Consider the following 12,068-nt stretch of genomic DNA (forward strand, 5'->3'; position numbering starts at 1 on the left):
CCCTGGACAGGTCACCAGTCCATGGCAGGGCCAACACATAGAGACAGACAACCATTGGCTCTCCCAGCCACGCCTACGGTCAATTTAGAGTCTGGATTAACCTGGTCCCTCTTGATGTCTTTGGACTGTGGAGGAAGCTGGAGTACCAGAGAGAACCCAGCAGGAACAGGGAGAACATGGAGACTCACCCAGAAAGACCTCATGCTCCGCGCTCCCCGTGATGGGGGGCCACAGTGAGGACCACTGCTCCACTGCGCTGCCCAGATTTTTTTCATAGTTATTTAAAACATTCTGATGCTACTGAGATTATAATCACCATTCAGAGAACTGCTGTGGGCCTCGTATCTTAGGGCGCGTTTCCACAGGTTCACTTCAGCTCGGGTCGGTACGGCTCGGTACAGGTGCGTTCCCACTAGCACCGGTACCACGTCAGTGTGGGTGGACTCACCAGCCGAGAGAGCGTAATTTATGTGCAACACAACAACAATGGAGGTCGTGGAAGCGGCGTGACGCCTGCTGCTCGTCAGGGGTTTTTGCTTCAACTAAAAGTGAGGGAGGACAGACAGGCGAGGCTTCACGTGGTGAAACAGAACCCCCAAGAAAAGAATAAGAGACTTCACCGAGCCATGACCAGGATTCCACCGAGGCCAGGATGATAGGAAGTAGACGATGTGACGGGTAAGTTACCCAATCAGAGCCCCGCTATGTGGTTACGTCACATTTTAGTCCTCGCTCAGTTCGCTTGGAACCCCAGCAGAGCAGGGACCACAATGGTAAGGGTTAGTACCGTGTTGGGGCCAGTGGAACATGCCCTAAATGTATCAGCTACTATGGTTGTGTGGAATATGTACCAGCCAGTTTATTAATCTACTCAGTCAGACAAGACTAAATACTCGCGCAGATTACCCGTGAACTTTAACCATAATAGCCACCTGTGTTCAACCAGGAAACAGGATAAACGTGGTGACACTTACCGCCTGCAGGCCAGTAGTTGGGTCACAGACGGTCAGTACTGGTACAGGTTTGAGCTTGATACTTCTATAAAGTCCATGTTTGTACCATTGGTGACTAAGCAGTTGGCCATGAAATGGTTAAAACGTGTCCAACTTTACCAGCCTTGTGGAGACATGTCCAGGTGAAATCAAGCTAATGTGAGGGTCTCCTGCGTCTCAGCCAACAACAGAGCATTTTGTGAGCCATCCTGGTACTGATCCGTTAGGCGGCTACTGCCGCCGGGTGGAGGTGGTTTCACTGGCACCTGGACCCATGACAGACATCTTCATCACACCCAAATGCAGCAACAGCAACGAGCTAAAGTTTAAAAAGTTTGAAAACTCCCCACTCATCAGCCACTCATTTCACTCAGAACTTCAGAACCTGAACCAAGACGTCGCTCCAACCTCTGAGCTGGAGGCAGTCGTGGATCCGCCAGTCCATCTTTTCTCTCCACTGACTCTAACCAGCTAGATGTCGGATTTGTCCAGGACTGAATCCTCAGTGCAGTGACACATTTCAGCAAAAACAGCCACTGCAAACTACGGCTACAAATTCTCACTGATCAGATCTCCATGTTTATCATGAGGTTGATTTAACTGATTCAGTGTTTAAAATTTCAGAATTTTACTCCAAAAACATTATTCAGGCATCGGTGTTTCTCAATCAAGACCACAAATGCTGATTTATTCTCTGTATTTCTGATCACAATCTCCTGATATTTGCACCCTCGCGTCTTTTTAAAACGTCAATGTTCCTTTACGGACGAGGAGTCTCGTAACATCAAATCACCATGTTGACGTTGGTTCTCCAGTTAAATCTATCAACTTGTGTGTGAAGCAGGGTTACAACCATGAAGAATTCCTAGGTTCAGCCCTTGCCAGTTCCAGCTCCTGCTGAAGGACCCTCCTCTGTTCTGGTTCCGCCTCCCCCTCCTTTTCCACCTCTTGCCCTCCCTCTAGTCCTGGTGATGCTGGTGGCAGCGGTGATGATGATGATTTTGTCCTCGTGAGCTGAACGTCAGAACACTCCTCCAGTCTGAGAGCTGCATCCAGTTCTTGCCTCCTATAACTAGAAGGTTCTGAGTTCTGCTGTGTAGAACTCTGGACCTGTTCTAGGAACCACAGCAGCGATCCACCTACGACACTAAAAGCCAGAGGACCAACATTTACAGACGACCATTTATGTACTATTAGAATACAACCACACAACTACCAGAGTACTACAAATCCACTACTAGAGTACTACCACAGTACTACAAGTCTACTACTAGAGTGCTACCAGAGTACTACCAGATCTGTTTGGCCCATTGTCATGTGTTCACTCCTTAGAGTGGAGATACAGCGAAAATTACAATCATGGTTTAGTTTTCTGATATCAATATATTAATGATTAGAGCCTGGAGAGACCAGATACTGCACACACACACACACACACACACACACACACACACAGACAGACACACACACACAGACAGACACACACACACAGACAGACACACACACAGACAGACACCCACACACAGACACAGAGACACACACATACACACAAACACACACACAGACACACAAACACACACACAGACACACACACAAAGACAGACACACACACAGACAGACACCCACACACAGACACCACACACACACACACACACATAAACACAGACACACACACACAGACAGACAGACACACACACAGACACACACATGCACACACACAAAGACAGACACACACACACAGACACAGAGACACACACAGACACCACACACACACAGACACATACACACAAACACAGAGACACACACAGACAGAGACACACACACAGACACACAGAGACACACACAAACACACACACACAGACACACAAAAACACACACACACAGACACAGAGACACACACAGACAGACACACACACAGACACACAGAGACACACACACAGAGACACACACAAACACACACACAGACACACAAAAACACACACAGACACACACACCACACAGACACACACACAGACACACACACACACAGAGAGACACACACAGACAGACACACACAGACAGACACACACACATACACACACACACACACACACACACACACACGGTTGTGAACTTTTAAAGCCCTCGGTCAAACATGAACCGTCTCCATGTTCATCAGAGCTTCATGATCAGGTTCCATGTTGGTGTCTGACTCCTGCAGCAGCCACCAGGGAGGGAGGGGTTAAACATCAAACTTTTCTGGGAACTCAAAGCACAATATGGCCTCATTACACACACACACACACACACACACACACACACACACACACACACACACACACACACCCTAACCCCTAACCCCCACACACACCTTCACCTTCTGAATAGAACCTGATCTCTGATTTTGTCCTGGTTCTGAGGTGTGCACTCGTGTAACAACTGGTGTTCTGACTGCTGGAACAAGCTGGTTCTGATCTGGCTGTAAGGGTAACATGCTCGGTTCTGATCCTGCTCTAAGGATAACAGGTTCGGTTCTGATCTGGCTGTATGGGTAACAGGTTCGGTTCTGATCTGGCTCTAAGGGTCACAGGCTCAGTTCTGATCTGGCTGTTGTGTCTTCATCCCGCACGAGAAGTGGGAGGTGGGTTGCACTCGGCTCCCAGGGTCCATATGATCGGTCCCGGCCCGGAGAACCGACATAAAGCCTCGGCTTCACCTCCGATGGTCACTTCAGCCAGTAAACGGTGACACCGGAGTCCAAAGTCCTGTTCCAGAAGTCCGCTCCGGTAACACAACAAGAGCAGAGCGAGTGCAGCTGACACCCGACACCGCGCGGCTGAGGCCCGGCCCAGACCACACCGACCCTGACCCGAACCCGCTTCCAGCCCAACACGAACATGCGACGGAACCGTTGAAAACGGCTCGAGGACACCTGGGCACGGACGCGCTGTCCTCCGCTGGTGCGCGCGGCTACGCTACCAGACTTTCCCCACAGGACCCCCCCAGGACAGAAAGCCCAAGTTGGAGCAGCAGCCGAACACTCGACGGTCCCCCGGGGCCCCGACCCCGCTCGCGTGCGTCCAGCGTCGGTAGAAGTGAGTCTGCGGGGAGTTCGCGCGCCTGAAGGGGAACAAAAGTCAACGTACCGTGAACCGCCGACAGGAGGGAAGTCCAGAGCAGCACAGCCGCCGGCGGAGCCGCCGGCCCGGCCACCATTTCTCGTCGTCCGAGCTTTAGATCCACAAGTCCCGGTCCATGGTCCGTTCCCAGGTAGAAGGTCCGCGAGATCGCATAGAGGCACAAGATCCGTGTGAGTGAGTGTGTGTGTGTGTGTCCGTCTCGATACACTCCACTTTTCTCAGCAGTTGAGGACGGCGCTCGCGCTACTTTATACTTTGGACTGTCGAGCTCGCGCACGGTGAGACGTGGTATGACGTCACCTTAGCTAACGCACCATGCAAGTGTTGGCGTTACTACAGCCAGAGACCTGAGCTGGGCTCGCGCCGGACGGAGACAATCCGACTGCTGCGGCTCAGCAGCTCCAGGACCTGAACCGGGACTATCCGGGTGGTTCCGCTTCTCCGGGTCCGATACACACCCACGAACCTGCTGCCCGACGGTACTGCCACGGCGTTTGTCTCAGTGGGAACCCTGTTACACCGCACTGGACAGTACTGGGATAGTTTTTAGTACTGAGACAGTAACACAGTATTGGGTTCGTACTGGGAAGGTTATTCAGTACAGGGATAGTAACACGGAAGTGGGAAAGTAACTGGAAAAACAACAATAGTGGGAAAGTATTTGGGACTGTAACAGTACTGGGACAGTTATACAGTGCTGGGGCAGTAACTGGGACTGTTCCGTAGTTGCGAGATAGTAACTGGGACTGTAGCTCAGTCCTGGGACAGTTACACAGTAACTCCGGACAGTAACACAGTACCGGGACAGTAACTGAGACAGTAACACAGTCCTGGGAATGTACTTGGAAGGTAATTCAGTACAGGGATAGTCACACAGAAGTGGGAAAGTAATCAGGACAGTAACTCAGGACTGGGACAGAAACTCAGGACTGGGGCAGTAACTGGGACAATAACAGTGGTGGGAAAGTAATTGGAAAAGTAATACCATAGTGGGAAAGTACTTCTGAGTTACTTGTCAAATACTGTGTAACTGTTCCTGTTACTGTCCGGTTCTGAGTAATACACAGCTAACATGCAACTAACACACAGTTATCTTGCAGCTAACATAAAGCTAACATACAGTTATTCAGCTAACATAAAGCTATCACACAGTTATCATGCAGCTAGCATACAGTTATTCAGCTAACATAAAGCTATCACACAGTTATCATGCAGCTAGCATACAGTTATTCAGCTAACATAAAGCTATCACACAGTTATCATGCAGCTAGCATACAGTTATTCAGCTAACATAAAGCTAGCACACAGTTATCATGCAGCTAACATAAAGCTAGCATACAGTTATTCAGCTAAAATAAAGCTAGCACACAGTTATCACGAAGCTCACATAAAGTTAGCACTCAGTTATCACACAGCTAACATACAGCTAGCACACAGCTATTGCACAGTTACCAAACAGCTATCACGCGGTGAGCACACAGCTAAGATGCAGCTAGCACACAGCTAAGATGCAGCTAGCACACAGCTAAGATGCAGCTAGCACACAGCTAAGATGCAGCTAGCACACAGCTAAGATGCAGCTAGCACATACTCCATGGTGTTATAGAATGAAATGTGCACTCACAGCCAGTAGGAACATTTGTCAGACTCATCTTTTTGCTTTACTCAATGCAGGCAGGTGCTGATTTTTTCCGTGTCATCATGGCAACACCAGATTTATAACTTATTTTGATGGACATGCACGAATGTCTTAACTCTGTGGGATGGATCATGTGTTTCTTAATGGAATACAAGAAAAAATAATCCCCAGCCTTATTTGACCCTTAATTGCATGTTAGTGAAAAGTGAATAATTGCAGCAGCCTCATTACTATGTTAAAACTGTCAATATTCAGATCCAGGTCCATCCTGGTGATGTAACCCTTATAACTAGTAGGAGCAGGTACACAGACCACATTACTCATCATCATCATCAACAACAACAGCTGAACGCTGAGGAGAACAAGACTGTGGAACAACAGTAGGCCCATGGGTTGCTGGAGTGCTGGGGACTGGGACTAGAGCAGCTGAGGCTGACTGGGACCAGTACAGCAATGACTGGCTTTTGTACACCAGACTCTTTATCACATAGCTAAACTAACGAGCGTCAATGTTATAATTTTGTGTATATTCATATTTTATCCTCACTTAGGTCATTGCTCTCCTATTTCATGTCACGCTTTCCTAGCTTCTTGTGTTGATGGAATCGTCACTGTGGTTTTGAATAAATCCAGTTAGTGGTTGATGGTTAGACATGATTAAGCTTTACACCAACGCAGCACAAGAGCTGTAGCAAGAAACGCTGAATAAATCAAGAACAAGAAACCAGGCTGAATCTTCGCTGTTCATTCGGTCTCAGTGCGGCTGTGGAATGCTGTAATGAAACGTACTCTCTCAGCCCATCCACCAGCCTGGCTTTGATTCACACCGCTCTCCACAAATATCAATAATGATCCCCCAGTTGGTCTACACTCTTCACTCTATAAAGACAGAGCCTCAGGAGTGATAAAGCTGAGTGAAACAGAAACCTTTCTCTTCTCCCTCGGCGGGTAACAAGGAACAGGTGAGCTTATCGCCAGTCTGAGGCCTCAGTGAGGGAAGTCAACCACTCTCAGGTCAAACAATCAGAGCACAAAATTCCTGCGTGATGGCTCCTACACAGGTTATGTTGGTGATATCGACATTGGCATCTGTTTTACAATATTTAACTATAAGACCAAAGATTTAGTCATTAGAATATCTGTTGCAGTTTTAAAAGGGTACATAACAAGCGCACCTCTTGACACCTCTTCTCAGTTATCAAAGAACTGGCTTATTATATTTATTCCTGCTGTTTTTCCGTGGCTCAGATGAGTTATTTGGTGCCATGTGAAATAAATGAATGCAGAAGAATATTCTACTTTCTGTCTTCCTTAAATCAAGAGATGTCTTGTATAAATTGGTGCTGAAGTACAGGACAAGGTTAAAGGATGAAACGTCCATTAGTCTGCATGAGAAGCATTAAGACAGAAAGAGCAGCAATGGCTGAAATCAGACGTCAAACGAAAAGAGATCCTCCCATCGGCCGCTTGAAACCAGGTTGCTGAGGAACTTAGTAAATAACAGACTGATACAAACACACTGCAGCTGTTGGTGCAACTCCTGTTAGAAGGAGGAAGTTTGGACATACAGGTATGGGAGTGGAGGAAGCAACAAGCCAATATGAAGGAGGGCGTTTTAAGAGCTGTCTCTAGAACACTCAATGTTGAGAACGACAAGAAGAAGATGAAGAGCGCTTGAGGCAACCTGAGCGTGGCTGTAAAATGTTTTGAATCTAACCACATATGTAAAAAAGTGAATCTGTGATAGGACTACTAGCAGTACTAGTACTAATGATCATATCCTGCTGAAGTTGATGCTTCAGTAGCTGTAGATGTTATTATAAGTTTCTAGTTTACTATCAATGTTGTTGTGTGTCTTAACTCTCTCAGCCTCCGCCTTCGTCACATCCCAAAACGTCTCTCCTTGTCAGGTTTGCAGTTGTGCTTCCTTTCCTCCTCTGCCCCCCCTCCCCCCCTTCTTTGTCAGCATGAGCAGGTGAGGGGCATGGCGTGGCGCTCATCTATGCACCTGCAGGCAGTCAGGAATCAACCACTCACCTACACTCTGCAATCTACCCGGAGTGTTTAAGAGTGGCTCTTCCCTTCAGTCGTCGCCAGTTCGTTACGAACCCTTTGTGCCGGCATGTCCAGAACATCAGCCACTGACCTGCCTCGCCTGCCACTGCCTCTCACCAGCTCCACTCCAGCCTCAACCTGCAAATTGTACGCTGTTTTCCTCACTCCAACTCCTGTCCCAGATATCTAGCCCTACCTCTGCCAAGCTCTGTCCTCCTTCCCCCTCGGCTCTTACTATCATCTGTAGCCGCTATAGACTATCCTTCCACCCTTGCAGTTCTCTGGTAGCGTCCCTGCCTCTCACACCAGAGACACAGGTTCCTTGAAGATTAGGCCTCTTGACTGTGCCATTGAGCTGCTGCCAGGAGCCCCTCTTCCTGCCAGCCGGCTCTACAAACTTTCCCATCCTGAACGTGAGGCTATGGAAAGCTACATCATGAAGTCGTTGGCAGCAGGCATTATCTGTCGCTCCTCCTCACCTCTTGGAGCTGGATTCTTTTTTGTCAACAAGAAGGACAAGAGTTTGAGACTGTGCATTGACTTCAGAGGTTTGAATAACGTCACAGTAAAAATCCCTCCCACTGATCAGCTCTGCTTTTGAATATCTACAACGTGCCACCATTTTGTCCAAGCTAGACATTGAAATGCACATTAGGGAGGGGGACGAATGGAAAAATCTCATTCAACACACCTTTGAGACATTTTGAGTACCTTGTCATGCCATTTGGACTAACCAACGCCCCAGCTGTATTTCAGGCATTAATGAATGATGTACTGACAGACTTTCTGAACAGGTTTGTCTGTATCTACCTAGACGACATCCTGATTTTCTCCTGCAGCCTGGAAGAACACGTATTCCATGTACGCAAGGTCCTGTCCCGACGACTGGAGCATATGCTATTTGTGAAAGCAGAGAAATATGAGTTTCGCGCAACATCTGTCTCATTCTTTGGCTATATTGTGCAGGAGGGGAGTTTCAAGGCTGACCCTGAGAAGATCAGAGCAGTGGAGGAGTGGCCAACTCCAAAGAACTGGAAGGAGCTTCAGCTGTTCCTGGGGTTTGCTAATGTCAACAAGAAGTTTATTCTAAACTACAGTAAAGTAACTGCATCCCTCACCTGTCTCACGTCTCCCAAGCTGTCTTTCAGTTGGATCCCTGATGCTGAGAAAGCCTTCCTCAAGCTGAAAGCTCTGTTCACCACAATATATCGTTGAAGTCGAAGCTTTCGACATGGGTGGGGGCCATATTAAGCCAACGCTGTGGTCCTGACAATCAGCTACATCCCTGTGCCTTCTTCTCCCAGAGTACAGTCACTTGAGCTTTTATACTTCTTTGGCCCTGCAGATTAACACCTACCTCTCTTTAAGATTTCCTTTTAAGATTATATGAACATGTAAACCTGCTGTCATAAAAAGTTGAATTTGGACTCTTGTCAGCTGCTAAGTGTGAAACTTTCAAAAAACAGGAACGCAGAAAGCCAATCGCTTCGAAACAGAAAAAAAGAAGTCTGACACAAGACGTTTTCCAGACTTATGACTGTCTCAAACTTAAATGTCACTTGACCATAAAGTTCAAACAATGTGCAAACATAAAAACAACACAAAGTTCAAACATAAGAAAACACAATGGGGCATTCAAACATTTCCATTCCAGTCTCTCTCAACCAGAGCGTAACTATGACATGGGTAACTGAGTTGCTGGTGGTCAAGTTGGCTTTGGAGGAGTGGAAGCGCTGGTTGGAGGAGTTGAGCAGCTCTTTGTCGTTTGGACTGATCATAAGAATTTGGTGTACATTGAATCTGCAAAGAGGTTGAAACTCCAGTTTGGCTGAATGGGCACTCTACTTCAGTTGGTTCAACCTCACCCCTACATATCGTCCTGATGCTCTCTCCCGTCAGCATTCTGACCCGGAGTCTGTTCCTACCCTCAAGTTGATCCTCCCTGACGAGCGTGTGGTAGCTGCCGTGACCTGGGGCATTGAAAAGATTGTCCAAGATGCCCAACTTCAGGAACCTGATCTGGGAAATGGTCCAATAAACTGTTTGTTTGTGCCCACCTCTGTCTGATCCCAGGTTCTACAAAGGGCTCACACCACCTGGTTCTCCTGCCAACCTGGTGCCAACCGTACCTCAGCAGTCCTCAAGAGGCATTTCTGGTAGCCTACTATGGACCGACAGACACCCAGGAATACGTGGCAGCCTCCACAGTCTGCGCCCTCAGTAAGGACCAACTTCAGGCTTGTGCTGAACTTTTACACCCTCTGCCCGTTCCTAGCTGCCTTGGCCCCATATTGATTTGAACTTTGCCACCGGCCTGCCTGAATTCCAAGGTGATTCAGTCATACTTACAGTGGTTGACAGGTTTTCTAAAGCAGCCCGCTTAATTACATTCTCTAAGCTACTCTCTGCTGTGGAAACAGTTGACCTGCTTACAGAACATGTTATAAGACTTCATGGCATCCCCTCTGATATTGTCTCTGACCATGGCTCTCAGTTCCTCTCTCAAGTTTAGAGGGGAGTTTTGCAAGGCTTTAGGGGCTACAGCCAGTCTGTCATCTGGTTATCATCCTCAGACCAATGCTTAATCTGAGAGAGCAAATCAAGAGTTAGAGGTTGCTTTATGTTGTATGACCTCTGCTAACCCCTCTTCCTGAAGTTCCGTGTTGCCTTGGATTGAATATGCACACAATACACTGCCTTGCTCTGCCCCTGGACTGTCCCCTTTTGAAGCCTCTCTAGGTTACTTACTTCCACTGTTTCCAGACCATGAAGTGGAGTTGGCTGTTCCCTCTGTCCAAGCCCACGTTCACTGCTGCAAGGAGGTATGGACCCAGACCCTAAGGGCTCTTGAACGTTCCCAACAAAGTGCCCAGAACAAAGCCAACTGCCATAGGAGGCTGCCCCCCCCCCCCAATACCAACCAGATCAGTCTGTATGACTGTCTACTGAGAACAGTCTGACCTCCATGGAATCCTGTAAATTCTCTCCTCATATCATTGGTCCATTCCCCATCTTGAAAATGATCAACCCTGCTGCAGTTAAAGTATCTCTACTTAGACTATGGAAAATTCATCACTAATTGCTCGCGGTTGGTTTCATTTGCCATCCCCGTCTCTAGTGGCAACAGCATTGTTCTTCATTGAGAAGAAGGACAAATCCTTATGTTCCTGTATGGACTACAGGGGACTGAATGACACATCCGTTTAACAAGTATCTGTTCCTTCTAATGCTTATTGTGTTGCAGTCATTTTGCTCCAAAGTCAATCTGAGAAAGCTAACTACCCATCAGCATTTGTGAAGGGGATGAGTAGAACCAGCTTGTAACGGACACATTGTTCATTTTGAGTGTCGGGTCCTGCCAGTTGGTCTAAAAAATGCCCCTGCAGTTTTTCGATCTCTTGTAGTGGATGTGTTAAAGAACATGTTGAACAGATTTGTGTTTGTGTACATTGATGATATTTTTGATTTTTACCGTAGCTCTCTCTCTCTCTTCCAAAGTGGACTGTCATCCCGGTTTTCACCAGACTCTCATCTTGCTTCAGTAGCGGTTCTGGTGGCTCTCTACGCCGGCCGACACCAGAGGGTTTGTCCCTGCTTGCTCTGTCTGTGCTCTAGCAGGCCCTGTGGAATGCTCCTGAGTGTCCAAGTCCTTCCTTCAGATCCTCGCTCGCTGAGAGACTTTTACAGCTGCTTCCTGGATAAACCTGGTGGGACACCATCAGGGGAGGGGTCTGTTAGGGAGAGGTCCATTTTTTGTGTGTCTTTGTGTTTGTGTTTGTGTTTTTTTTCCCTGTGCTCTTTGTCTCACCTCCCTTCTAAGATGCAGTGTGTGCTGCAGGAGGCTGGCCAACTTGGGCACACCTGATTGCCATTCGCTCTCCTACCTCCCTGTACCTTGTCCTTAGGCGTGCAGTGTTTTTGCCAGCGATTGTTACCCGTGTTTCCAGTGTGTTGATTTTTTGCTTGTGTCCCTTACTTGAAGCTCTGTTGGCTCAGTGAGGTCGAGCTGCTTTGACAGGTCTTATTCCTGTGATTCTTCCATTAGTGCCTTGAAGATCCAGAGGCCAGCCAGCCTCCTCTCACCATCACCTTAGAACTGGTGTGAGACTCAGGAAAGGTAATGTGAAACATCCTTTGATGCCTCAAACTTCTTTTCTCACAGTTTTCACACTTAATGGTTCCCATCTTTCCCTCTTAAAACTTGAACTTGTTTTCCCAGAACCTAAAAAGCCTCCTGCTGTGATTGATGCTGTGAATGTTTGT

The 12,068-nt window shown here is 47.7% G+C and overlaps 1 protein-coding gene and 1 long non-coding RNA gene across 3 annotated transcripts in view; one reads left to right on the forward strand and one right to left on the reverse strand.

Moving 5' to 3' along the window:
• Window positions 1–4,371, reverse strand: part of lrp5 (low density lipoprotein receptor-related protein 5) — a 72,287-nt gene extending 67,916 nt beyond the window's left edge. The window contains exon 1 of the mRNA XM_086207982.1: window positions 4,118–4,371. Within this exon, the coding sequence (XP_086064108.1) occupies window positions 4,118–4,187 (70 nt within the window). The 5' untranslated portion in view covers window positions 4,188–4,371. The remainder of the gene's footprint in view (window positions 1–4,117) is intronic.
• Window positions 4,372–8,472: 4,101 nt separating this feature from the next.
• On the forward strand, window positions 8,473–11,590 carry LOC147258112 (uncharacterized). Of its 2 annotated transcripts, none has more exons than XR_015116886.1 (5): window positions 8,473–8,666; window positions 8,772–9,110; window positions 9,879–10,025; window positions 10,569–10,627; window positions 11,304–11,590. It is a non-coding gene; the product is annotated as an uncharacterized LOC147258112 (long non-coding RNA). The 2 variants fall into 2 exon arrangements; XR_015116885.1 differs by having other exon boundaries at window positions 8,627–8,675.
• Window positions 11,591–12,068: the final 478 nt, after the last annotated feature.

The sequence above is a fragment of the Aulostomus chinensis genome, chromosome 7 (assembly GCF_037954235.1).
Source record: "Aulostomus chinensis isolate RoL2024-O1b breed Wild chromosome 7, RoL_Achi_v1.0, whole genome shotgun sequence".
Taxonomy (NCBI): Eukaryota; Metazoa; Chordata; class Actinopteri; order Syngnathiformes; family Aulostomidae; genus Aulostomus; species Aulostomus chinensis.